At 46.2% G+C, this 23,816-nt stretch overlaps 1 protein-coding gene across 1 annotated transcript in view; it reads left to right on the forward strand.

Moving 5' to 3' along the window:
* Nucleotides 1–11,553: 11,553 nt before the first annotated feature.
* Nucleotides 11,554–23,816, forward strand: part of LOC136573468 (vomeronasal type-2 receptor 26-like) — a 62,741-nt gene continuing 50,478 nt past the window's right edge. The window contains exons 1-3 of the mRNA XM_066574759.1: nucleotides 11,554–11,570; nucleotides 14,612–14,704; nucleotides 15,736–15,891. Of these exons, the coding sequence (XP_066430856.1) occupies nucleotides 11,554–11,570; nucleotides 14,612–14,704; nucleotides 15,736–15,891 (266 nt within the window). The remainder of the gene's footprint in view (nucleotides 11,571–14,611; nucleotides 14,705–15,735; nucleotides 15,892–23,816) is intronic.

The following is a 23,816-nucleotide window of genomic DNA, read 5'->3' on the forward strand; positions in this document are numbered from 1 at the left end:
AATGGGTCCCAACTCGATTATTCAATTCTAGCGCAAAAGAACTAGCGTCCAAATTTTACGTACGGAATGTAATTCTCTCACTTTCCCGTGTCATAGAAACGTGAAATTTGGAAGGGCATTGATTATGTCATAAATAGGAAAAGTTAATGGGTCCTAACTCGATTATTCAATTCTATGCGCAAAAGAATTAGCGTCCAAATTTTACATACGTAATCTAATTCTCTCACTTAAAATTTGGCACGAGCATTGATTATAATTAGAGATGAGCGAGCACCAAAATGCTCGGGTGCTCATTACTCGGGACGAAATTATCGCGATGCTCAAGGGTTCATTTCGAGTAACGAACCCCATTGAAGTCAATGGGCGACCCGAGCATTTTTGTATTTCGCTGGTGCTCGCTAAGGTTTCCTTGTGTGAAAATCTGGGCAATTCAAGAAAGTGATGGGAACGACACAGCAACGGACAGGGCAGGCGAGGGGCTACATGTTGGGCTGCATCTCAAGTTCACAGGTCCCACTATTAAGCCACAATAGCGGCAAGAGTGGGCCCCCCCCCCTCCCAAAAACTTTTACTTCTGAAAGGCCCTCATTAGCATGGCATACCTTAGCTAAGCACCACACTACCTCCAACAAAGCACAATCACTGCCTGCATGACACTCCACTGCCACTTCTCCTGGGTTACATGCTGCCCAACCTCCCCCCCCACAGCGCACACCAAAGTGTCCCTGCGCAGCCTTCAGCTGCCCTCATGCCACACCACCCTCATGTCTATTTATAAGTGCATCTGCCATGACGAGGAACCGCAGGCACACACTGCAGAGGGTTGGCACGGCTAGGCAGCGACCCTCTTTAAAAGGGGCGGGGCGATAGCCCACAATGCTGTACAGAAGCAATGAGAAATAGAATCCTGTGCCACCGCCATCAGGAGCTGCACACGTGGGCATAGGAATGGGGAACCTATGTGCCACACACTATTCATTCTGTCAAGGTGTCTGCATGCCCCAGTCAGACCGCGGTTTTTAATTCATAGACACAGGCAGGTACAACTCCCTATTGTGAAGTCCCTGTGGACCCACAGCATGGGTGGCTCCCTGGAACCCACCGGCGGTACATAAAAATATCCCATTGCATTGCCCAACACAGCTGAGGTAGTAATGTCGTGCTTAATGCAGGTGGGCTTCGGCCCACACTGCATGCCCCAGTCAGACTGGGGTTCTTTACAAGTGGAAACAGATGCATTTATAATTCCCTGTGGACCCACAGCATGGGTGGGTGCCAGGAAGCCACCGGCGGTACATAGAAATATGCCATTGCATTGCCCAACACAGCTGAGGTAGTAATGTCGTGCTTAATACAGGTGGGCTTCGGCCCACACTGCATGCCCCAGTCAGACTGGGGTTCTTTACAAGTGGAAACAGATGCATTTATAATTCCCTGTGGACCCACAGCATGGGTGGGTGCCAGGAAGCCACCGGCGGTACATAGAAATATCCCATTGCATTGCCCAACACAGCTGAGGTAGTAATGTCGTGCTTAATACAGGTGGGCTTCGGCCCACACTGCATGCCCCAGTCAGACTGGGGTTCTTTACAAGTGGACAGATGTAGGTTAAACTCCGTGTGCACCTACAGCATGGGTGGCTCCCTGGAACCCACCGGCGGTACATAAAAATATCCCATTGCATTGCCCAACACAGCTGAGGTAGTAATGTCGTGCTTAATGCAGGTGGGCTTTGGCCCACACTGCATGCCCCAGTCAGACTGGGGTTCTTTACAAGTGGAAACAGATGTAGGTTAAACTCCGTGTGCACCTACAGCATGGGTGGCTCCCTGGAACCCACCGTCGATACACAAATATATCCCATTGCATTGCCCAACACAGCGGATGTAACGTCAGCTGTAATGCAGGTGGGCTAAAAATTCATTTGATTACACTGTAGGCGAGGGCCCACAAAAATTGCTGTATCAACAGTACTAATGTACATCCAAAAAATTGGCCATGCCCAGCCAAGATGGCAGGTGAAACCCATTAATCGCTTTGGTTAATGTGGCTTAAGTGGTAACTAGGCCTGGAGGCAGCCCAGTTTAACGAAAAATTGGTTCAAGTTAAAGTTTCAACGCTTTTAAGAGCATTGAAACATATAAAAATTGTTTAGAAAAATTATGAGTGAGCCTTGTGGCCCTAAGAAAAATTGCCCGTTCAGCGTGATTACGTGAGGTTTCAGGAGGAGGAGCAGGAGGAGGAGGAGGAATATTAGACACAGATTGATGAAGCAGAAATGTCACCGTTTTGGATGGTGAGAGAGAACGTAGCTTCCATCCGCGGGTGCAGCCTACGTATTGCTTACGTATCGCTGCTGTCCGCTGGTGGAGAAGAGAAGTCTGGGGAAATCCAGGCTTTGTTCATCTTGATGAGTGTAAGCCTGTCGGCACTGTCGTTTGACAGGTGGGTACGCTTATCCGTGATGATTCCCCCAGCCACACTAAACACACTCTCTGACAAGACGCTAGCCGCAGGACAAGCAAGCACCTCCAGGGCATACAGCGCGAGTTCAGGCCACGTGTCCAGCTTCGACACCCAGTAGTTGTAGGGGGCAGAGGCGTCACGGAGGATGGTCGTGCGATCGGCTACGTACTCCCTCACCATCCTTTTACAGTGCTCCCGCCGACTCAGCCTTGACTGGGGAGCGGTGACACAGTCTTGCTGGGGAGCCATAAAGCTGGCAAAGGCCTTGGAGAATGTTCCCCTGCCTGCGCTGTACATGCTGCCTGATCTCTGCGCCTCCCCTGCTACCTGGCCCTCGGAACTGCACCTTCTGCCACTAGCGCTGTCGGATGGGAAGTTTACCATCAGTTTGTCCACCAGCGCCCTGTGGTATAGCAACACTCTCGAACCCCTTTCCTCTTCGGGAATGAGAGTGGGAAGGTTCTCCTTATACCGTGGGTCGAGCAGTGTGTACACCCAGTAATCCGTAGTGGCCAGAATGCGTGTAACGCGAGGGTCACGAGAAAGGCATCCTAACATGAAGTCAGCCATGTGTGCCAGGGTACCTGTACGCAACACATGGCTGTCTTCACTAGGAAGATCACTTTCAGGATCCTCCTCCTCCTCCTCTTCCTCCTCCTCAGGCCATACACACTGAAAGGATGACAGCCCAGCAGCATGTGTACCCTCACCAGTGGGCCAAGCTGTCTCTTCCCCTTCCTCCTCATCCTCCTCATGCTCCTCCTCCTCCTCCTCAACGCGCTGAGATATAGACAGGCGGGTGCTCTGACTATCCAGCGACATACTGTCTTCCCCCGGCTCTGTTTCCGAGCGCAAAGCGTCTGCCTTTATGCTTTGCAGGGAACTTCTCAAGATGCATAGCAGAGGAATGGTGACGCTAATGATTGCAGCATCGCCGCTCACCACCTGGGTAGACTCCTCAAATTTTCCAAGGACCTGGCAGATGGCTGCCAACCAGGGCCACTCTTCTGTAAATAATTGAGGAGGCTGACTCCCACTGCGCCGCGCAAGTTGGAGTTGGTATTCCACTATAGCTCTACGCTGCTCATAGAGTCTGGCCAACATGTGGAGCGTAGAGTTCCACTGTGTGGGCACGTCGCACAGCAGTCGGTGCACTGGCAGATTAAACCTATGTTGCAGTGTCCGCAGGGTGGCAGCGTGCGTGTGGGATTTGCGGAAATGTGCGCAGAGCTGGCGCACCTTTCCGAGCAGGTATGACAAGTGGGGATAGCTTTTCAGAAAGCGCTGAACCACCAAATTAAAGACATGGGCCAGGCATGGCACGTGCGTGAGGCTGCCGAGCTGCAGAGCCGCCACCAGCTTACGGCCGTTGTCACACACGACCATGCCCGGTTGGAGGCTCAGCGGCGCAAGCCAGTGGTCGGTCTGCTCTGTCAGACCCTGCAGCAGTTCGTGGGCCGTGTGCCTCTTCTCTCCGAAGCTGAGTAGTTTCAGCACGGCCTGCTGACGCTTGCCCACCGCTGTGCTGCCACACCGCGTGACACCGACTGCTGGCGACGTGCTGCTGACACATCTTGATTGCGAGACAGAGGTTGCGTTGGAAGAGGAGGAGGAGGAGGAAGGTGCTTTAGTGGAGAAAGCATACACCGCCGCAGATACCACCACCGAGCTGTGGCCCGCAATTCTGGGGGTGGGTAGGACGTGAGCGGTCCCAGGCTCTGACTCTGTCCCAGCCTCCACTACATTCACCCAATGTGCCGTCAGGGAGATATAGTGGCCCTGCCCGCCTGTGCTTGTCCACGTGTCCGTTGTTAAGTGGACCTTGGCAGTAACCGCGTTGGTGAGGGCGCGTACAATGTTGCGGGAGACGTGGTCGTGCAGGGCTGGGACGGCACATCCGGAAAAGTAGTGGCGACTGGGAACCGAGTAGCGCGGGGCAGCCGCCGCCATCATGCTTTTGAAAGCCTCTGTTTCCACAAGCCTATACGGCAGCATCTCTAGGCTGATCAATTTTGCTATGTGCACGTTTAACGCTTGAGCGTGCGGGTGCGTGGCGTCGTAGTTGCGCTTGCGCTCAAACTGTGGCACTAGCGACGTCTGGACGCTGCGCTGAGAGACATTGCTGGATTGGGCCGAGGACAGCGGAGGTGAGGGTGTGGGTGCAGGCCAGGAGACGGTAGTGCCTGTGTCCTCAGTGGGGGGTTGGATCTCAGTGGCAGGTTGGGGCACAGGGGGAGAGGCAGTGGTGCAAACCAGAGGCGGTGAACGGGCATCGTCCCACCTTATGGGGTGCTTGGCCATCATATGCCTGCGCATGCTGTTGGTGGTGCCTCCCCAGCTGATCTTGGCGCGACAAAGGTTGCACACCACTGTTCGTCGGTCGTCAGGCGTCTCTGTGAAAAACTGCCACACCGTAGAGCACCTTGACCTCTGCAGGGTGGCATGGCGCGAGGGGGAGCTTTGGGAAACAGTTGGTGGATTATACGGTCTGGCCCTGCCTCTACCCCTGGCCACCGCACTGGCTCGGCCTGTGCCCACACCCTCACTTGGCCCTCCGCGTCCTCGGCCGCGTCCACATCCTCTAGGCCTACTCCTACCCCTCAGCATGCTGTATTACCAGTGATTTGATTTCCCAGGCAGGAAAGAAATTGGCGCAAGGCTGCACTTAACCGTAGCTGGTTGCGTCTGATTTTTGTACGTTGTACACGCAGCACACACGTACACGGAGACCTTAGGACTGACACAGGCAGGCCAAATATAATTTTTTTCCTTTTTAGCTTAGGGAAGACCCCACTGCGTATATTCAATGAACAAGAAGTTTAATATCTGTGGTGTGGCCCTCAAAAAGTGTCACACAACTATAGTGTAGCAGAGTTATTAACTCTAGCAGAGCAGGTATTTGCCAGTCAGGAAAGACCATGGCGCTAGGCTGCAGTAAAGCGTAGCTGGTTGCGTCTGATTTTTGTACGTAGTACACGCAGCACACACGTACACGGAGACCTTAGGACTGACACAGGCAGGCCAAAAATAATTTTTTTCCTTTTTAGCTTAGGGAAGACCCCACTGCGTATATTCAATGAACAAGAAGTTTAATATCTGTGGTGTGGCCCTCAAAAAGTGTCACACAACTATAGTGTAGCAGAGTTATTAACTCTAGCAGAGCAGGTATTTGCCAGTCAGGAAAGACAATGGCGCTAGGCTGCAGTAAAGCGTAGCTGGTTGCGTCTGATTTTTGTACGTTGTACACGCAGCACACACGTACACGGAGACCTTAGGACTGACACAGGCAGGCCAAATATAATTTTTTTCCTTTTTAGCTTAGGGAAGACCCCACTGCGTATATTCAATGAACAAGAAGTTTAATATCTGTGGTGTGGCCCTCAAAAAGTGTCACACAACTATAGTGTAGCAGAGTTATTAACTCTAGCAGAGCAGGTATTTGCCAGTCAGGAAAGACAATGGCGCTAGGCTGCAGTAAAGCGTAGCTGGTTGCGTCTGATTTTTGTACGTAGTACACGCAGCACACACGTACACGGAGACCTTAGGACTGACACAGGCAGGCCAAAAATAATTTTTTTCCTTTTTAGCTTAGGGAAGCACCCACTGCGTATATTCAATGAACAAGAAGTTTAATATCTGTGGTGTGGCCCTCAAAAAGTGTCACACAACTATAGTGTAGCAGAGTTATTAACTCTAGCAGAGCAGGTATTTGCCAGTCAGGAAAGACAATGGCGCTAGGCTGCAGTAAAGCGTAGCTGGTTGCGTCTGATTTTTGTACGTTGTACACGCAGCACACACGTACACGGAGACCTTAGGACTGACACAGGCAGGCCAAATATAATTTTTTTCCTTTTTAGCTTAGGGAAGACCCCACTGCGTATATTCAATGAACAAGAAGTTTAATATCTGTGGTGTGGCCCTCAAAAAGTGTCACACAACTATAGTGTAGCAGAGTTATTAACTCTAGCAGAGCAGGTATTTGCCAGTCAGGAAAGACAATGGCGCTAGGCTGCAGTAAAGCGTAGCTGGTTGCGTCTGATTTTTGTACGTTGTACACGCAGCACACACGTACACGGAGACCTTAGGACTGACACAGGCAGGCCAAATATAATTTTTTTCCTTTTTAGCAAAGGGAAGACCCCACTGCGTGTATTCAATGAATAATAAATGTCTTCTGGCCCTGCCTACACAATTCTATCCCTGTAGTATTAATGCCGGGTGCAATGCTCTGCACAGCCGGTTTTGAGAAAAAAAAAAAAATATGCAACACTGCTAACAGCAGCCTGGACAGTACTGCACACGGATAGAAGTGGCCCTAAAAAGGACCGTTGGGGTTCTTGAAGCCTACACTAACTCCTAACACTCTCCCTGCCTAACCCCCACTTCTGTCCCTATTGCAGGGCGCAATGCTCTGCAGATCCAATTTTGGACAAAAAAAATACTGTGCTAACACAGTACTGCACACTAGTAGATGTGGCCCTGAGAAGGGCCGTTGGGGTTCTTGAAGCCTACACTGACTCCTAACGCTCTCCCTACAGCAGCACCAGCAGCAGCACTTTCCCTCAGCTAAGTCACAAGGCATGTCTGGCGAGCCGCGGGAGGGGCCGAATTTTATACTCGAGTGACATCTGATCGCCCCAGCCACTCACAGCAGGGGGGTGGTATAGGGCTTGAACGTCACAGGGGGAAGTTGTAATGCCTTCCCTGTCTTTCAATTGGCCAGAAAAGCGCGCTAACGTCTCAGAGAGGAAACTGAAAGTAACCGGAACACCGCGTGGTACTCGTTACGAGTAACGAGCATCCCGAACACCCTAATATTCGCACGAATATCAAGCTCGGACGAGTACGTTCGCTCATCTCTAATTATAATGTCATACATAGAAAAAGTTAATGGGTCCCAACTCGATTATTCAATTCTATGCGCAAAACATTTAGCGTCCACATCTTACGTACGTAATCTAATTCTCTCACTTCCGGATGTCATAAAAACTTGAAATTTGGCACGAGCATTGATTATGTCATAAATAGAAAAAGTTAATGGGTCCCAACTCGATTATTCGATTCTAAGAGCAAAACAATTAGCGTCCACATTTTACGTACAAAATCTAATTCTCTCACTTCTTGGTGTAATAGAAACTTGAGATTTGGCACGGGCATTGATTGTGTCATAAATATGAAAAGCTAATGGGTCCCAACTCGATTATTCGATGCTAAGTGCAAAAGAATTAGCGTTCAAATTTTATGTACGGAATCTAATTCTCTCACTTCCCAATGTCATAGAAACGTGAAATTTTGCACGGGCATTGATTATATCATAAATAGGAAAAGTTAATGGGTCCCAACTCGATTATTCAATTCTAAGTGCAAAAGAATTAGCGTCCAAATTTTACGTACGGAATATAATTCTCCCACTTCCCAGTGTCATAGAAACTTTAAATTTGGCACGAGCATTGATTGTGTCATAAATAGGAAAAGTTATTGGGTCCCAACTCGATTATTCAATTCTATGCGCAAAAGAATTAGCGTCCAAATTTTACATACGTAATCTAATTCTCTCACTTGAAATTTGGCACGAGCATTGATTATAATGTCATACATAGGAAAAAGTAATGGGTCCCAACTCGATTATTCAATTCTATGCGCAAAACATTTAGCGCCCACATTTTACGTACGAAATCTAATTCTCTCACTTCTTGGTGTAATAGAAACTTGAGATTTGGCACGGGCATTGATTGTGTCATAAATATGAAAAGCTAATGGGTCCCAACTCGATTATTCAATTCTATGCGCAAAAGAATTAGTGTTCAAATTTTATGTACGGAATCTAATTCTCTCACTTCCCGATGTCATAGAAACGTGAAATTTTGCACGGGCATTCATTATATCATAAATAAGAAAAGTTAATGGGTCCCAACTCGATTATTCAATTCTAAGTGCAAAATAATTAGCGTCCAACTTTTACGTGCGGAATCTAATTCTCTCACTTTCCGGTGTCATAGAAACTTGAAATTTGGCACGGACATTGATTATGTCATAAATAGGAAAAGCTAATTGGTCCCAACTCGATTATTCAATTCTAAGCGCAAAACAATTAGCGTCCAAATTTTACGTACGGACTCTAATTCTTTCACTTCCCGGTGTCATAGAAACTTGAAATTTGGCACAGGCATTGATTATGTCATAAATAGGAAAAGGTAATGGGTCCCAACTCGATTATTCAATTCTAAGAGTAAAAGAATTAGCGTTCAAATTTAACGTACGTAATCTTATTCTCTCACTTCCCAATGTCATTTTATATAAAGGAAACGTCACATGGTTACCTCCACATGGTGTTTCCTGGGTAACGCAAAGAACCATGCAAAATGGTGAACATATTTTTTTCCCGGTATCTCTAAAGTAACCACGACTTTATATGATTTTCCGTGTGAACACCAGATAAACACCAGTACCAAATTAACTCGGGCGAAGCCGGGTATATCAGCTAGTACATTATATAGTAAAGGAGCACATGTGTCTTTTACATGAGATCTTCATATGCAGATAGCAATGACATACATTACCCCCCCCCCACCCCCTTAGTGTACCAATATAGATATTCATTAATTCGAAAAAAGATCAAGCACTTTGGAATGGAATTAAACTTTATACGTGTGATTGTAATGTTGATAATAGAGATGAGCGAACGTACTAGTTTAGGGTGATTTCGCAATCGAGCATTGCTTTTTTCGAGTAACTGACTACTCGGGCGAAAAGATTCGGGGGGCGGGGGCGGCGTAGTGGAGCAGGGGTATCAGTGGGGAACAGGAGGGAGCTCTCTCTCCCCCCCCCCACACTCCCCTCTGCAACCCCCCGCTCACCCCCGGCGCCCACCGAATCTTTTCGCCCGAGTAGTCAGTTACTTGAAAAAAGGGATGCTCGATTGCGAAATCGCTCTAAACGAGTACGTTCGCTCATCTCTAGTTGATAATAGGCAAGTTATTATCAGAGCCAAAAAATAATTTAAAGTGCAAAACTGAACACTTGAAAGGAGGCTTTAGTATCATATTGTACTGCCTCTAGCTTAGGTACGAGATATGACACAGACAGGCATGGAAGCCCTAGTACCCTGTTGTACCATCTCTGGCTTATAGAATCATAGAATGTTAGAGATGAAAGGGACCTCCAGGATCATCTGGTCCAGCCCCCTGGTTAATGCATGATTCACTAAATCATCCCAGAAAGAAGTCTGTCCAGCCACTTTTTGCACACTTACATTGAAGGAGAACTCACCACCTCCCATGGCAACCTATTCCACTCATTGATCACCCTTAGGCTGGCTGCACATGGCCGTGATGGGCTCAGCAAGCAGAATTCCACAGCGGAGCCGATCGCGGCATCTCCCCAGAGACTCCATACTTACCTCCGGATCCGCCGCCCGACGTCCCACATGACGCTTTGGCCCGCATGTGCAATAGAGCGAGTGACGTGCCGGCAGCGTCATATGACACGCCCACAGCGTCACATGACGGGGAAGCGGTTTCACTCTATCTTCCGCTGTGCTACAGCGGAAGATAGCGTGTCGGACGGCTTCCATTGACTGCAATGGAAGCCGTCCACGCGTACACCCCCACAGCAAATAGAGCATGCCATGGGTGAGGACGGGAGAATTCACGGTGCGGAATTCCACGGTGGAATTCCGCACTGTGAGCATTCCAGTATTAAGTTCAATAGAACCTAATAGCTGCGGGCCAACGCCGCAGATTTCCGCTGCGTAATACAGAAATCCGCCCGTGTGCAGCCACCCTTACTGTCATAAAGTTTTTTTTTCTCATTTCTAATTTATATCTCCTCCCTCTCAGTTTCATCCCATTGTTTCTAGCCTTTCCTTGTGCAAATGAGATTATGGCTGATTCCTGTAGACTATGAGCATCCTTCAGATATTGTAGACAGCAAATAAGTATTAGGTTTGCTTCTCAGACTTGCCTGCCTCCTGCAATTTCTGGCAGATGCAGGCATTGTCCTGTTTTCTTTGCAATGCACTACTGCACGCTTCTCACCATCCACGCAGGGGTTACTTTCCACAATGCTCCCAGCTCAGTTGTAGGGCATGGGGAATTACCTCCCTATATCGCTAAGCTGAGAATCCTCCCTCTTTGCCTCAGTGTTGGTGTGTGTTGTGTCAGTCACCCAACTTGGTCTCTGTTTCCGATAGTACTGCATGTTCCTCGCCTTGTGCTTTTGCCTGTGTGTGTTTGTTCAGTTCCTTTCAGTCCTTGCATCATTACCATCTTTGTGGTAAGTCAGTCCTGTTCTGTGTTTAGTGTGTACTGGGGTGTGTCCTGTGTTCAGTACACCTCTCTAGTGTCCTGATAAAGAGAAGGAGAGTGCTTTGGTAGAAGTATTAACACAAAAGACCGAAAAAAATTGCAAAGAACAAAGTTAAGCGGTTTGCGCATGCAAAAGTCAAATGGTGTCAAAAAATCAATTATAATAAGAACCTAGAATAGAGGTTGGAGAGCAGCAGTGGGGAGCATAAACCATACAGTGATCCGGGAGATAGATGACAAATACATGTAAAAGGTCTGCGCTGCTTACACCAATATCAAATGTACCGTATGTACTCGAGTATTAGCCGACCCGAGTATAAGCCGAGTCAATAAATTTTACCACAAAAAAATAGTAAAACGTATTGACTCGAGTATAAGCCGAGGTATACTCGAGTATATACAAGATAAAGAAAAAATGCAATACTCACCTCCCAGCCGGCGTCTGTGTCTCTGGCGGGATGGTCTCCCCGGCGCTGCGGTAAGCTGCTTGATAATTCTCCCCGCTGTCATCTCTCTGTTCAGCTTTGAATTCCCCCGCCGTCAGCGCTGTGGAAGTAAGTGCTGTGATTGGATTGAGCACCAGCCAATAACAGCCGACGCTCGATAAACCAATCACAGCCATTCAGTGATGTCATCCACTGAATGGCTGTGAATGATTGAGCATTGGCTGTTATTGACTGCGCTGACGGCAGGGGAATTCAAAGCTGAGCAGGGAGATGACAGCGGGGAGAATTCTCTAGCAGCTTGCTGTACCGCCGGGGAGACCATCGCGTCGGGGACAATGACGCAGGCTGGAAGGTGAGTATTGCGGATTTTTTGTTGTTGTTTTTTTTACCTCACTCGAGTATAAGCCGAGGGGGGCTTTTTCAGCATAAAAAAATATACTGAAAAACTAGGCTTATACTCAAGTATATATGGTAATTGAATAAATAACGTGAGATCATTTACTTTGGTGGGGATCTCATGGATAAGAGACCCACCCCCCCCCCCCCCAACAAAAGTGCAGACCAAATGCAGATGGTATTTGGTGCAATCTGGTAAGACAATCTGGTCCACAATTAACCCAACTTACTTTTCGAAGTGGAATTTTTGATAAATAAATAAAAAAACAGAACGAAAAAACAGTCCTATCCTGACTTTGTGCCTTTTTGACTGTTTCTTGTTCAGTTTGTGTTTCTTTATTAATTAAACATTTTCACAAGGAAAACTAAAATGATGTATTTGAATTGACTGTGGACCAGATTGTCTATTGTTTATTCAATTATATTTGACTGTGTAAGCAGCGCAGAACTTTTACATATCTATACTTTTTCTCCATATTTTAGTGGGTCTTTGTCTTCTGTATCCTGATAGGGAGAGTTAGTCCTGAGATGAAGACAATTGAGCCATTCTTGTCAGGACAACTAGCTCGCTTCTAGTCAGATTTTTTCTCATTTTCTATTTAGCCTAGGGTGAGTTTTCCCATCTTATATTTAAAGGTTGATGTCATCTGTCGTAGATTGCATTGTGTGTATCTTAGCACTAGTCCCTGCTCATAGGTCTGTCTGTTGCACAGTGCCTTAAGTTTCCTCTTAGTCTTCTTTTTTTGCAAGCTAAATATTGCCAGATACTTTAATCATTCCTTATTAAGGGTGACTACCCACTAAACAGTTTTTTTCTGCAGGGGTCTATGGGACTTGTAATGCTAAAATCGCGCTCGCGCAAAATCTCGATTTTTAACATTACAAGTCCCATAGACCCCTGCAGAAAAAAAACGCTGCGAATTTCGCAGTGAAAAAAAAATGAAAGACTAAATTTGCAGACCGCTCACCATCTTGGTAACTCTTCTTTGAACTTGCTCCAGTTTGTCTATGTCTTTTTTAAATTGGGTTGCCCAGAACTGGACACAGTATTCCAGATGAGGTCTTATTAAGGAATAGTAGAGGGTGATAATTACCTCACATGATCTAGACTCTATGCTTGTGTTTGCCTTTTTGGCTGCTGCATCACATTGTTAACTCATATTCAGTCTATGATCTATTAGTACACCCACGTCTTTTTCACATGTGCTGCTGCTTAGCCCAATTCCTCCAATTCTGTATGTGTTTTTTCATTTTTCTTGCCCAGATGTAGGACTTTGCATTCTCCTTGTTAAGTACCATTATTTTAGTTGACGCCCACTGTTCAAGCTTATCTAGTTGTTTTTAAATTCTCTTTCTGTCTTGTAAATTTCATCAGTGTCCCCTCAATTCCTTGCTCCAGATCATTATAAAAATCATTTATAAAAAATGTTGAACAACCCGAGGAGTAGACAATATCCACTTACGGTGGCAAAAATCAGATTTCAACTCTTGAAATACAATGATTACAACTAGGGATGAGCGAGTATACTCGCTAAAGCACTACTCGTCCGAGTAATGTGCCTTAGACGAGTATCTCCCTGCTCGTCCCTGAAGATTCGGGAGGCGCCGCAGCTGACAGGTGAGTTGCGGCGGGGAGCAGGGGAGAGCGGGCGGGAGAGAGGGAGAGAGAGATCTCCCCTCCGTTCCTCCCCGCTCTCACCCGCCGCTCCCCGCTCCGCGGCGCTCCCCGAATCTTCAGGGACGAGCAGGGAGATACTCGTCTAAAGCACATTACTCGGACGAGTAGTGCTTTAGCGAGTATACTCGCTCATCCCTAATTACAACTCACAGATGACCTGCAAGAAAATATTATGCAAAATCAGCGCCATTTAGGAGTAGATTTGCCCAATGTGGAGTTTTTATATATTTAATTTGGTTTTTCTGCTGCAGAATTTTGCAATTAATACACTATATGTGAAGATCCCCCTACAGCGTACCAATCATAAGATAAAACAAGAAGGGACACATTTTCTGTTGCTTTGTTTAGTGAAGTTCTCATTGAAGATCAGAATATCAAAACTAAATTCTGTTATGATAAAAAATACCCTGTAATTTTCGTTGTCTCTTATTGTTCTGTGATTTTCTAAATAAGGCCTAATTCGCAAGGCCAATACTCTCAGACAAGATCTGCCAGTCTCCCTCATGGACTGATCTCTTACAGAAAAGGAACCTATTCATTTGACTAAGCTCATTGACATGAGCAATGTTTCACTTAGACCAAGAGTCCGTGTTCGAAAAAAATCGCTGCATGCCATATTTTCATGTGAATCTCGCTAGACAATGGGACATGTAATGTGAGGTTTCCATCATCTCGCTCAGCACACAGAGTGTCCATGTTTTGTGCGATGCAAGCTACCTCCATGATTCTCAGGCACAACCTTCTGTAGCACATCTTAATACAGCCTAAGGCATCCTTCACACAAGCATTTTTACATGGCTAATTTAGCAGCAATAAAAAATCACGACCATCTGAGCATTGGGTTCCAATGTATTCATTCGGATGAGCGACTTTTAGCCATGCAAAAACATTGTGTTGGGAATAATAGGACATTAGTGGCCAAAAATGACGACCGATTTTATACGTGTCCAGAAAATATAGGTCTTGCCCTATCTTTTGGCCGAGATACGCTGAAGGATACTTCTATGGGAGCTGTAAAAAATGGAGAAGAAAGTTTAGCCATGTCCAACGCTGCAAAAGTTTACAGGTGCCTCTATTTAGCCATCAGAAGTTACTCAGAGGAATTAAGCCAACCAAGGGACTTCCACACTGTGGCATATATTTTACCTTTTACTTTTCCCATGTTTTTTGGCCAGCATGAAAATGCATCGGCTGTGTGAAAGCAGCCTAACAGAATTGTTTTTTCATGTGATATGATAGATTACCGAGGACGTCCTATTAACTGATTAACTAAGAACAGTCTATACAAAATGATTTTAGTTTTCTTCTGTGTTTTGCAGATCAGCTATGGAGCCACCGACCCCTCATTATCTGATAGACTCCTCTATCCTCATGTTTTCAGAATGGTCCAAAATAACCACATCCAAAATATGGTGATCACCGAACTGTTGGAGCACTTTGGCTGGACCTGGGTTGGGATTTTAGTATTGGATGATGAAACTGGAGAGAATGAGCTGCAAATACTAACAAAGTACATGAGAGAGCGCGGGATCTGTGCGGCATTCACCGAAACACTTAGAGAGGAAAATTATAACAGGATTTTAAAAACTATAAGCAATCCACAAGTCACCATCATTATAATGTGCGGGACCTACTTTTTTGATATATATAAGTTAATAATGTCATATGAATTAAAATTTTTAGACAAAACCCTCATCCTTACACCATCCTGGATCTCTAAATCTGACTATCTAAAAAAAGAGCGCTCAGTATTTAATGGAAGTCTAGCAGTGCAGTTTTCATCCCCTTTTCCAGGTCTTGAGAATTTTGTAAAAATATACAGGAAACATAATGATATCTCTGAAAAACCAACCTATTGGATATTGTTAGATTATATATACACGAATAATGATATAGTTTTCTTCCTATCAGACTATAGAATCAATAAAGAGCACAACTACATGCCCAACGATACTGCACCAAATCTCAGGAATGTCCTCTCATCGGGGGTCACCACAAAACTATATGCTGCAGTAGAAGTTCTGGCAAAAGCTCTACATGAAATGTTCTTATTCATAAAGGACAAATATAAAGACAACTCACTAACTGGAATTGTACACTATGGACAGAAGTTACAGCGCTACATACAAATGATGAAGTCCTCACCGGATCCAATGAGACCTTCATATTACTTTAATGAACAGGGGGAAGCCGTACATCCATATGAGATAATAAACTGGTTATTTATAGAAGAGGCCATACAGGAGGTTGAAGTAGGAAATTTTACTCCGTGGGCTGTCAGTGGTGAAAAGCTTCACATAAATCGTCAGTCTATAACATGGAAACACACAAAGGGGGTGAGAAGAGTTATATTATGTAGGTGATTATGTAAATCTTGTCCGCTCTATAACATCATTATATGGTTTACATGCTCTTATCATACTTGTGTGTTTTATCCTTGTAGTAAAGGTTCTTGTCTTTTCCTACAGATCCCAGTATCCCGCTGCTCCGACCAATGTTCACCTGGAAGCAGGAAAAAGACAAGAGAGATAATCCATGCCTGCTGCTATGACTGCGTCCTGTGTTCAGAAGGGGAGATATCCAATATAACTGGTATATGGTAGTATGATCAGTAGGACTGAGTTATCAGTGGTGATAATGACAATGATTTACTAAAGGGTCTACAAATGAAACAAAAATATGTGAACCCTTGGAATTACCTGTATTAATACATACATTACTAATAACATGTGTTCGGTAAATCATAATTATAAACAAACATAGTCAAACTGAACTAAAAAAAAAAGAAGTTCTACCATTCAAATATTTTATTGAACACTTTAAATAATCATCCAGAATGCAGGGGAAAAGAATGTGATCCTATTTAACCCCTAAGACCGGACTCACTTGACCGTATTTGAATTGCGGATTCCGTGGACACCCTTAGGCCTCGGTCAGACGGGTGTTTTTTCGCGCGATTTGCGTATCGCATAACGGATGCGCATCCGCAAATCGCGTGACCGGGGCCGATGATTCGCTGAAAAATCTGCACCTAGCAGCCGGCTCCATTGAAAGCAATGGGCTGCCGGCGAGCGCGGGATGAATTTTCGGGAAGGGCTTAAAAATATAAGCCCTTCCCTGAAAATCATCCTGAAATGTGTAAAAAAAAAAAAAAAAAAGAAGTATACTCACCTTTCCCCTGCAGCCGGAGTTCAGCCGCGGCCGGCCGGCAGCTCTCCTGAACTGCTCTGTGTAGTATTCAGCAGGCGGGGATTTAAAATCCCCACCTGCTGAATGGGCTGCCTCTGATTGGTCACAGCCCTCACCAATCAGAGGCAGCTCTCACTCACCCATTCATGAATTCAACAAGCAACACACCCATGCAACCTATTGTCTGCAACCTTCACTTGTTCTGCACTCTTCCTCAATAAGAAAGTGTTTTTGTTTATTGTTTTTTTGTTTTGTTTTTTTGCTTTTTTTAAAAGCAGTTTATACTATTTTCAATTTTCAAAGTAGAATTAACCAGCCAAGCGAAGAGAGCAGTATCCCGTCCTGAAGACATAGTTCTCAGAACAAAAATATATATATTTTTTTATTCTTTAAAGTTGTTTTCTGCCACCATCTTTTGACTACCATAACATTTTTATTTTTATGTCAAATATAGTAGTGCAAGGGCTCGTTTTTGTAAGACTTCCTGTAGTTTTTATTGGTACCAATTTTTTTGTATATATGAATTTTTAATCGCCTTTTGTTACATTTTTTTTCTTCGAGATAGGATGAAGCATACTTATGGTGGTGCTTATGTTTTTTTTTTTATCTGCTGACGTTCACCGAAGGGACAAAAGGTTTTGTGGGAGATATCCTATATGTTCACCATTTTGTATGTATTTTCTGTTATCAACTGTGAATATACTGTATTTTTGTCTATAATGGTCTGAACTTCTGGAGGAAGGGAACATCACCTCCCCCCCACCTCCACAGCTAGTGCTGTGTGCTCAAGAACTGGTAAAACCAGTTCTAACTGGCCAAACCTTTTTAGGAGTGCTTTGTCTTGGACAGCAGAGAGGAGAAACACAGGATGTTCTTCTCACGAGGACATATTCAAGAATGAACTGAGCGTGCTCACTGAAGTTCCTCCCAGATGGATGACATCACAAGCTACCTCACAAATACCTCCCTCTGAGGACAACCAATCAGCACGCTAAATAATTGTAACTGTATACTTCCTGGGGGGAAACTTATTTAAGTTTCAACGCGCGCAGAATAAAGACAGACTCTTTTGGGAACACATGATGTAGGCCGTGTGGTCTTTGAAAGGCTCTCCAGGCCTGTACACATATTATCTTAATTTGGAAACGCACAGTATATCGAGATAGCGAATTTTGCGCTAACAGTTTCAATAAAGACTTATGGAACACCCTGTGAACCCTCCATGTAGCTGGCAAACCCAGTTCGTAGGCGAGAGGGTTCACCACACGTGTGATGACAAAGGGACCCACGTAACGCGGCGCCAGCTTCAAGGATGGGACCCTTAATTTGAGATTTTTAGAAGACAGGTATACCTTCTGTCCCACCCTGTAAGGTTCAGATACAGAGAGACTCTTCCCACTACGCAACTGCATACAAGCCCCCGTTGCTTCCAAGTTTTTCTGTACCTCTTTCCATACTCCCTGAAGCGTATCTGTGGCGACGTCAGCTGCAGGACAGACAGATGGAGTAGGGATCGCTGTAAGGAAGTGAGGATGCTGAGCATATATGCAAAGGAATGGAGACACCCCAGTGGAAGAACAAGTGCGGTTGTTTAGTGCAAACTCTGCCAACGGCAGGAACTCTGCCACTGATGAGCCTTTTCGCCAGCAAACAACCATAAATATTGCACTAAATCTTGGTTCTTCCGCTCAGTCTGACCATTAGTTTGTGGGTGGAATGCTGAGGAAAAGGAAAGCGACGTTCCCAGGTTTCTGCAGAAGGCACGCCAAAACTGCAACACAAACTGAACCCTGCGATCAGATACAATGTTTTAGGGAACCCCATGTAGGCGAATGATTTATTTTACAAAAATCTTGGCAAATTCTTTTGCCGAAGGTAGCTTCTTTAACGCCACAAAAAGTGCCATCTTTGAGACCAGTCGACAACCACTAAGATAGTGGTGCACTTCTGGGATTCCGGTAGATCAGTGATAAAATCTACCGATAACTGCGACCACAGACTAGAAGATACCGGTAACAGTCTCAGAGGACCCTCCGGAGGATGCCGCTGACTCTTATTGCGTGCACAGACAGAGCATCCCTTAATAAAGTCGCGGATCTCCTGAGACATGCCTGGCCACCAGAAGTGTCTAGAACAAAGATCCAGGGTTCCCTGAAACCCCGGATGACCTGCGAGAACCGATGAGTGAGATTCATCCATGACTCTGAGACGTAAGGTCTCTGGAACAAACCATCTGCCCTCCGGCACCCCTGAAGGAGCCTCCTGCTGAGCATTCTGTAGTTGAGGGACGAAGTTAGATTCTATAGCTGCCACCACCACGCCAGGTGCCAAGATATTCTCAGGAGTCATAGTCTTATTTTCCGGCGCCCCGAAACTCCGTGACAGGGCGTCTGCCTTCACGTTCTTCTCTCCTGGGATATATGTCACGACGAAATTAAACCTGGCGAATAACAATGCCCACCTGGCTTGACGAGCTGTGAGTCTTTTAGCATTGGCGAGATATACCAAATTCTTGTGATCAGTATACACGGTAATAGGGTGTCTAGCACCCTCAAGATGGTGTCGCCACTCTTCTAAAGCCCATTTGGTCGCTAGTAACTCACAGTTAGGCACGTTGTAGTTGCGTTCTGCTGAACTAAACTTCTGCGAAAAGAACGCACATGGGCTATACCCAGATCCTCCACTAACTTCCTGCGACAATACTGCTCCTGCCCCCACCTCAGACGCATCTACCTCAATGAAAAAGGGTAGTCGCGTGTCCGGCTGTATTAGCACCGGGGCAGTCGTAAATGCCCTTTTTAGATGACTAAAGGCCTCTAGGGCTGCAGGCGACCATTTTACCAAGTCGGACCCCTTCTTAGTCAGATTGGTCAAGGGTTGAGCAATAACCGAGTAATTCTTAATGAATTTGCGGTAAAAATTTGCGACACCCAAGAACCGCTGGAGAGCCTTAAGGTTGACAAGCCACCAACAACCTAGGGAGTACCTGTGATCCTAGGCGAGAATCGCCTAGGATCGGTAGTTTTTCTGCCACTTCAGACTGATGTTGCCATTGCTTCTGTGGACAGGTTACTACTCGATGTCTGGCTTCCCCACAGTAGAGGCAAAGATGATGAGTCATCCGGAACCGTCGCCGTTCCCCGGGACATAGCTGGTCCACTTTCATAGGTTCGGCCCCAGGAGCTGGCATGGGAGAAATGGGAATGGATCTACAGGACTCCCTAGTTTTACAGGCCTGACGTTCCTTTTCTCTAGATCTTAGTCTCCTGTCAGCCTTTACTGCCAATACAATTGCCTCATTAAGTGTTATGGGAGCAGGATGGGAAATAATTAGATCCTTGACAGCATCAGAAAGACCCAACAAAAACACATCTTTGAGGGCGCCATCATTCCAGGAGGTTTCACCGGCATACTGTCTAAACCTAGAGCAATAGTCTTCAGCACACTGCTGACTCCTGACGCAAAGCCATGAGGTGAGATATGGCTAACCCCGCCCGGTCCGGCTCATCAAAAATACCTCCTAGTTCCTGAAAAAAGGAATCAACAGACTGCAGGCAAGCAGAACTCTCGGGTAAGGAGTAGGCCCATGTCTGGGGGGGGGGGGACCCTGCAGCAAGGACAGAATCAATCCCACCTTCTGGGACTCAGAGCCGGAGGATCCTGTCCGCATCCGGAAATATAGTCTACATGCCTGCTGAAAAACAAAAAACTTGCTTCTCTCCCCAGAAAACACCTCAGGGATAGGAAACGTAGGCTCAAGTATAGATGGGGTGGCAGGAACCTGCGCCAACATCTGCTGCTCCTTGGCCACCATACGACCGGACAGGTCTCGGATCACGCCCACTAGCTCCTGCAACTGATTAGCAAGGACGCTTATAGTCTCCATTGGAGAGCAACCAAAAACCCGCAGGGTAATTTTAAGGGCCAGTTATTATGTTAAGGTATCCTACCTGATAATACGCCAGCCCGGGTTGCCCTAGAACTTACCCACAACCCCTGTCCCTGCCTACTTGCCTCCACTCCTGGCTAACCCCAGGTGGGCAATTGGGCGGCGGTCCCTACACTCGCTAGGGACTGAGGAGGGAGAGGGACGCCGGTGTACCAAGATGGAACAGGGTAGAATACCGACAGGAAGGGCAGATGAATAAACCAACAGAAAATACAAGCAGACCAAGGCAGATGGGATAACCTGGCAGATAAAGCAAACAAGCTGAAACCAGGGGATTGACAGAGGCAGGAAGCTAGCACACTGAACAGAAACCAATAACTGGCAGTGAATGGACCTCACTGCCAGCCTTATAAACAGAAGCCTCCGCCCAGGGGCGGAGAGGGGGAGGCGACACTTCCCAGCAGAATCCCATAACAGGGACTTGTGCATAGAGCTGCACTCGCAGACGCCCACGCGCACGCTGCCACCCGGACCCACAAGCGCGCACACCGTGCCGACCAACCACCCACGGCCCCGGCAGCCGCCGCATGGTAACATTTTGGTTGGCCACAGCATTTAAATTGTTAACAGTCTCGGGCAGCGTGAGTACTGATTGTGGTTATTGGTGGTTGTCAGATGTGAGAAACAGCCAGCATCCACATTGTATGGAGTGGGATCAATCCCCAATCCTAATTCATATAAATCCTGAACCTCCAAGATGTAAATGTATGCCCTGCAGCATTCAAGGGTTAAAGAGAGCCTGTTACTTCTATATAGCACCATAAACTAAGTCATGGTCTTTTTAGGGGTGGTGACATGGTGCCGTTCGATATATATTGTTTTACTCATGCGCTTCCTGGTCCCTTCAATGCTCACCACTGAAGTCCATGTGATCCACTGAAATCTGCCTTTTTTCAGATAGCGTTGTGCGCATTCTCCTACTAAAATCTATGGCAGAGAACAGCATGACAATAAAAAAAAGTCATATTATTATGTGGTGCGTTGACTCCAGAAATGAGAACCAGAGAGTAAGTGTGTATAAAAAAATACATCACCTGGTTCCCTGCTACCTCACCTAACAGCACAATAACCTACTGCATAGTGTTGTAGGGCAGTAACAGCTTCCCATTAATAATATATAGATCCTTCTTCAACAGCAAATCACCACTAAACATGTCTTGGAGGTGCAAATAAGATTTAGACATCATTGATCTAGAACCTGTAAATGTATTTGAATACATTAATATTTCTGAGATGACTCATACACTCATGTCATGGACTGCATTTTCCTGTAAGATTTTTTTTATCTAATGTAAAATTCATTGTTCCCTTAATGATTACAAGGTGTCCATTCCCTGAGTAGCAAAGCAGCCCAAATTCAAGCGGCAAATAAGAAATGTGATGCACAGTTAGAAAAAGAAAGGGCTAACTTGTGTCTGCTTAGACAAGAGGTCAAGAGGAAAATGCTACTGATAGAGGAGCAGGACAGAGATAATTCAGAGAGAAAGAGAGAATGCTCTCAATGCAGCTGCTCAGGTGAAAGCAGAAAATGTAACACTCTTAAACGAGAAGAGCGCTTTAGGAGATTAGCTTAAGAGAAATCTGATCACAGGTTGTTGTTGGAAGAGAAAACTATGCATTGTGAACAAGTTATGAAAGAAATGAGAAGTGAGAATACAAAATATGAGGGATATCTTTCAAAAGCCCATGAAAAAGTATAAAACCTCAGAAATGTAGCCAGAGATTAAAGGGGTGGTCTCGCGAAACCAAGTGGGGTTATACACTTCTGTATGGCCATATTAATGCACTTTGTAATATACATTGTGCATTAAATATGAGCCATACAGAAGTTATTCCACTTACCTGCTCCGTTGCTAGCGTCCTCGTCTCCATGGTTCCGTCTAAATTCGCTGGCAGCTTGCTTTTTTAGACGCGCTTGCGCAGTCCGGTCTTCTCCTTTCAGCACGAGCCGCTTCAGTGTGCTCCCCGCTACAGCTCTTCTGCGCATGCGCAGACGAGCTGTCACTGCTCGGGAGCGCGCTGGAGCGGCCATTCTGTACCTTCCTCTGTTAGAGGAAGGTGCAGAGCTGCCGAGCTGTCCGGAGAAGCCGCCCAGCTGTCAAGCCGTCCAGCTGTCCCGCCGTCCAGCTGTCCTGGTAAGTGATGGGCCGGGGGGGGCTGCCGCTGCGCCGGGGGGGGCTGTCGCTGCGATGGGGGGGGGCTGTCGCTGCGCCGGGGGAACTAGCGCTGGGCCGGGGGGGGGCTGTCGCTGGGCCAGGGGAACTAGCGCTGGGCCGGGGGAACTAGCGCTGGGCCGGGGGGGGGGCTGTCGCTGCGCCGGGGGAACCTGCGCTGGGCCGAGGGGGGGCTGCGCCGGTTACCTTCTGCCTGGCGGTGGGTGACTGGTCGGCCGTGTTCACTCCAGGGGTCCGGTCGGCGGCTGCGGGGCGTCGTGTTGTCATGGAGACACAGCTGGCAGCGTCTCGGGAGCGCGCACGTCGGGCTGCAGCGAGCGACGGGAAAAGAGCCGGCGGCCATCTTGGGGAAACTTTTATAAGTTGCTGAAACGCTGGAACGGTAAGTACAAACCAGCTAGAAATGTCATTTACAGGGGGGCTTAGTAATGTGTACTTAATGGGGGGGACTGGGCAAAAAAAAAAATTCACTGCTTCCTCGAGACATCTCCTTTAAGCTGATCGCAAAGTATATCTGGAAGCAATAGCTGAGCAGTATGAGCATTACAGTAAGAAAACTGCAAATGAGAACCCAAGACTGGCAGATGACATGCTGCAAGTTAGAAAGTGCTTCTGCAGATGCACAGAATCAAACTACAGGTTTGCATAATTAAAATTCCAGAGTTGAAAATAGAGCTAGCAAAGAGGAATGGTGAATGGGAGTTGCAAATAACTGAGCTAAGGGAAAGACTGGAAATGGAGTACGGCAGAAAAGCAAGCAGAGCTCTTGAAAGACATGCTGAATTACAAGGAAAACCAGGAAGCACTCCGTGAGTGGCTGGTATCCCAGCTACAGATGAGTTTAAATGAGGAAGCAGAATATGAAGCTCAAATCCAGGAACTTAAACAGAATCATGCGCTAGTTATGGGGAACTGTCCAAACTGTTAGAGCAAACTGAAATGGAGAAATTAACCTTGGAAAAGACCAGAAATCGTACTATTGGAGATAGAGTATCTAAGAATTTTATATTCCAGAAACCCAAAAATAATATTGGATTAATATTAATGGATTTTTCAAATGTGCTGACCCACGATGTGGTTGTTGTCAGTACACCCTTAATAAATCTAGGGAATTCATTAACCCACAAAACAACAAAAAATACAAAATTAACAGTTTTATTAACTGTAAAACTAGTGGAATTATCTATATAATAGTATGCACCCTATGTAATC

The sequence above is a fragment of the Eleutherodactylus coqui genome, chromosome 7 (genome assembly GCF_035609145.1).
Source record: "Eleutherodactylus coqui strain aEleCoq1 chromosome 7, aEleCoq1.hap1, whole genome shotgun sequence".
Lineage (NCBI taxonomy): Eukaryota > Metazoa > Chordata > Amphibia > Anura > Eleutherodactylidae > Eleutherodactylus > Eleutherodactylus coqui.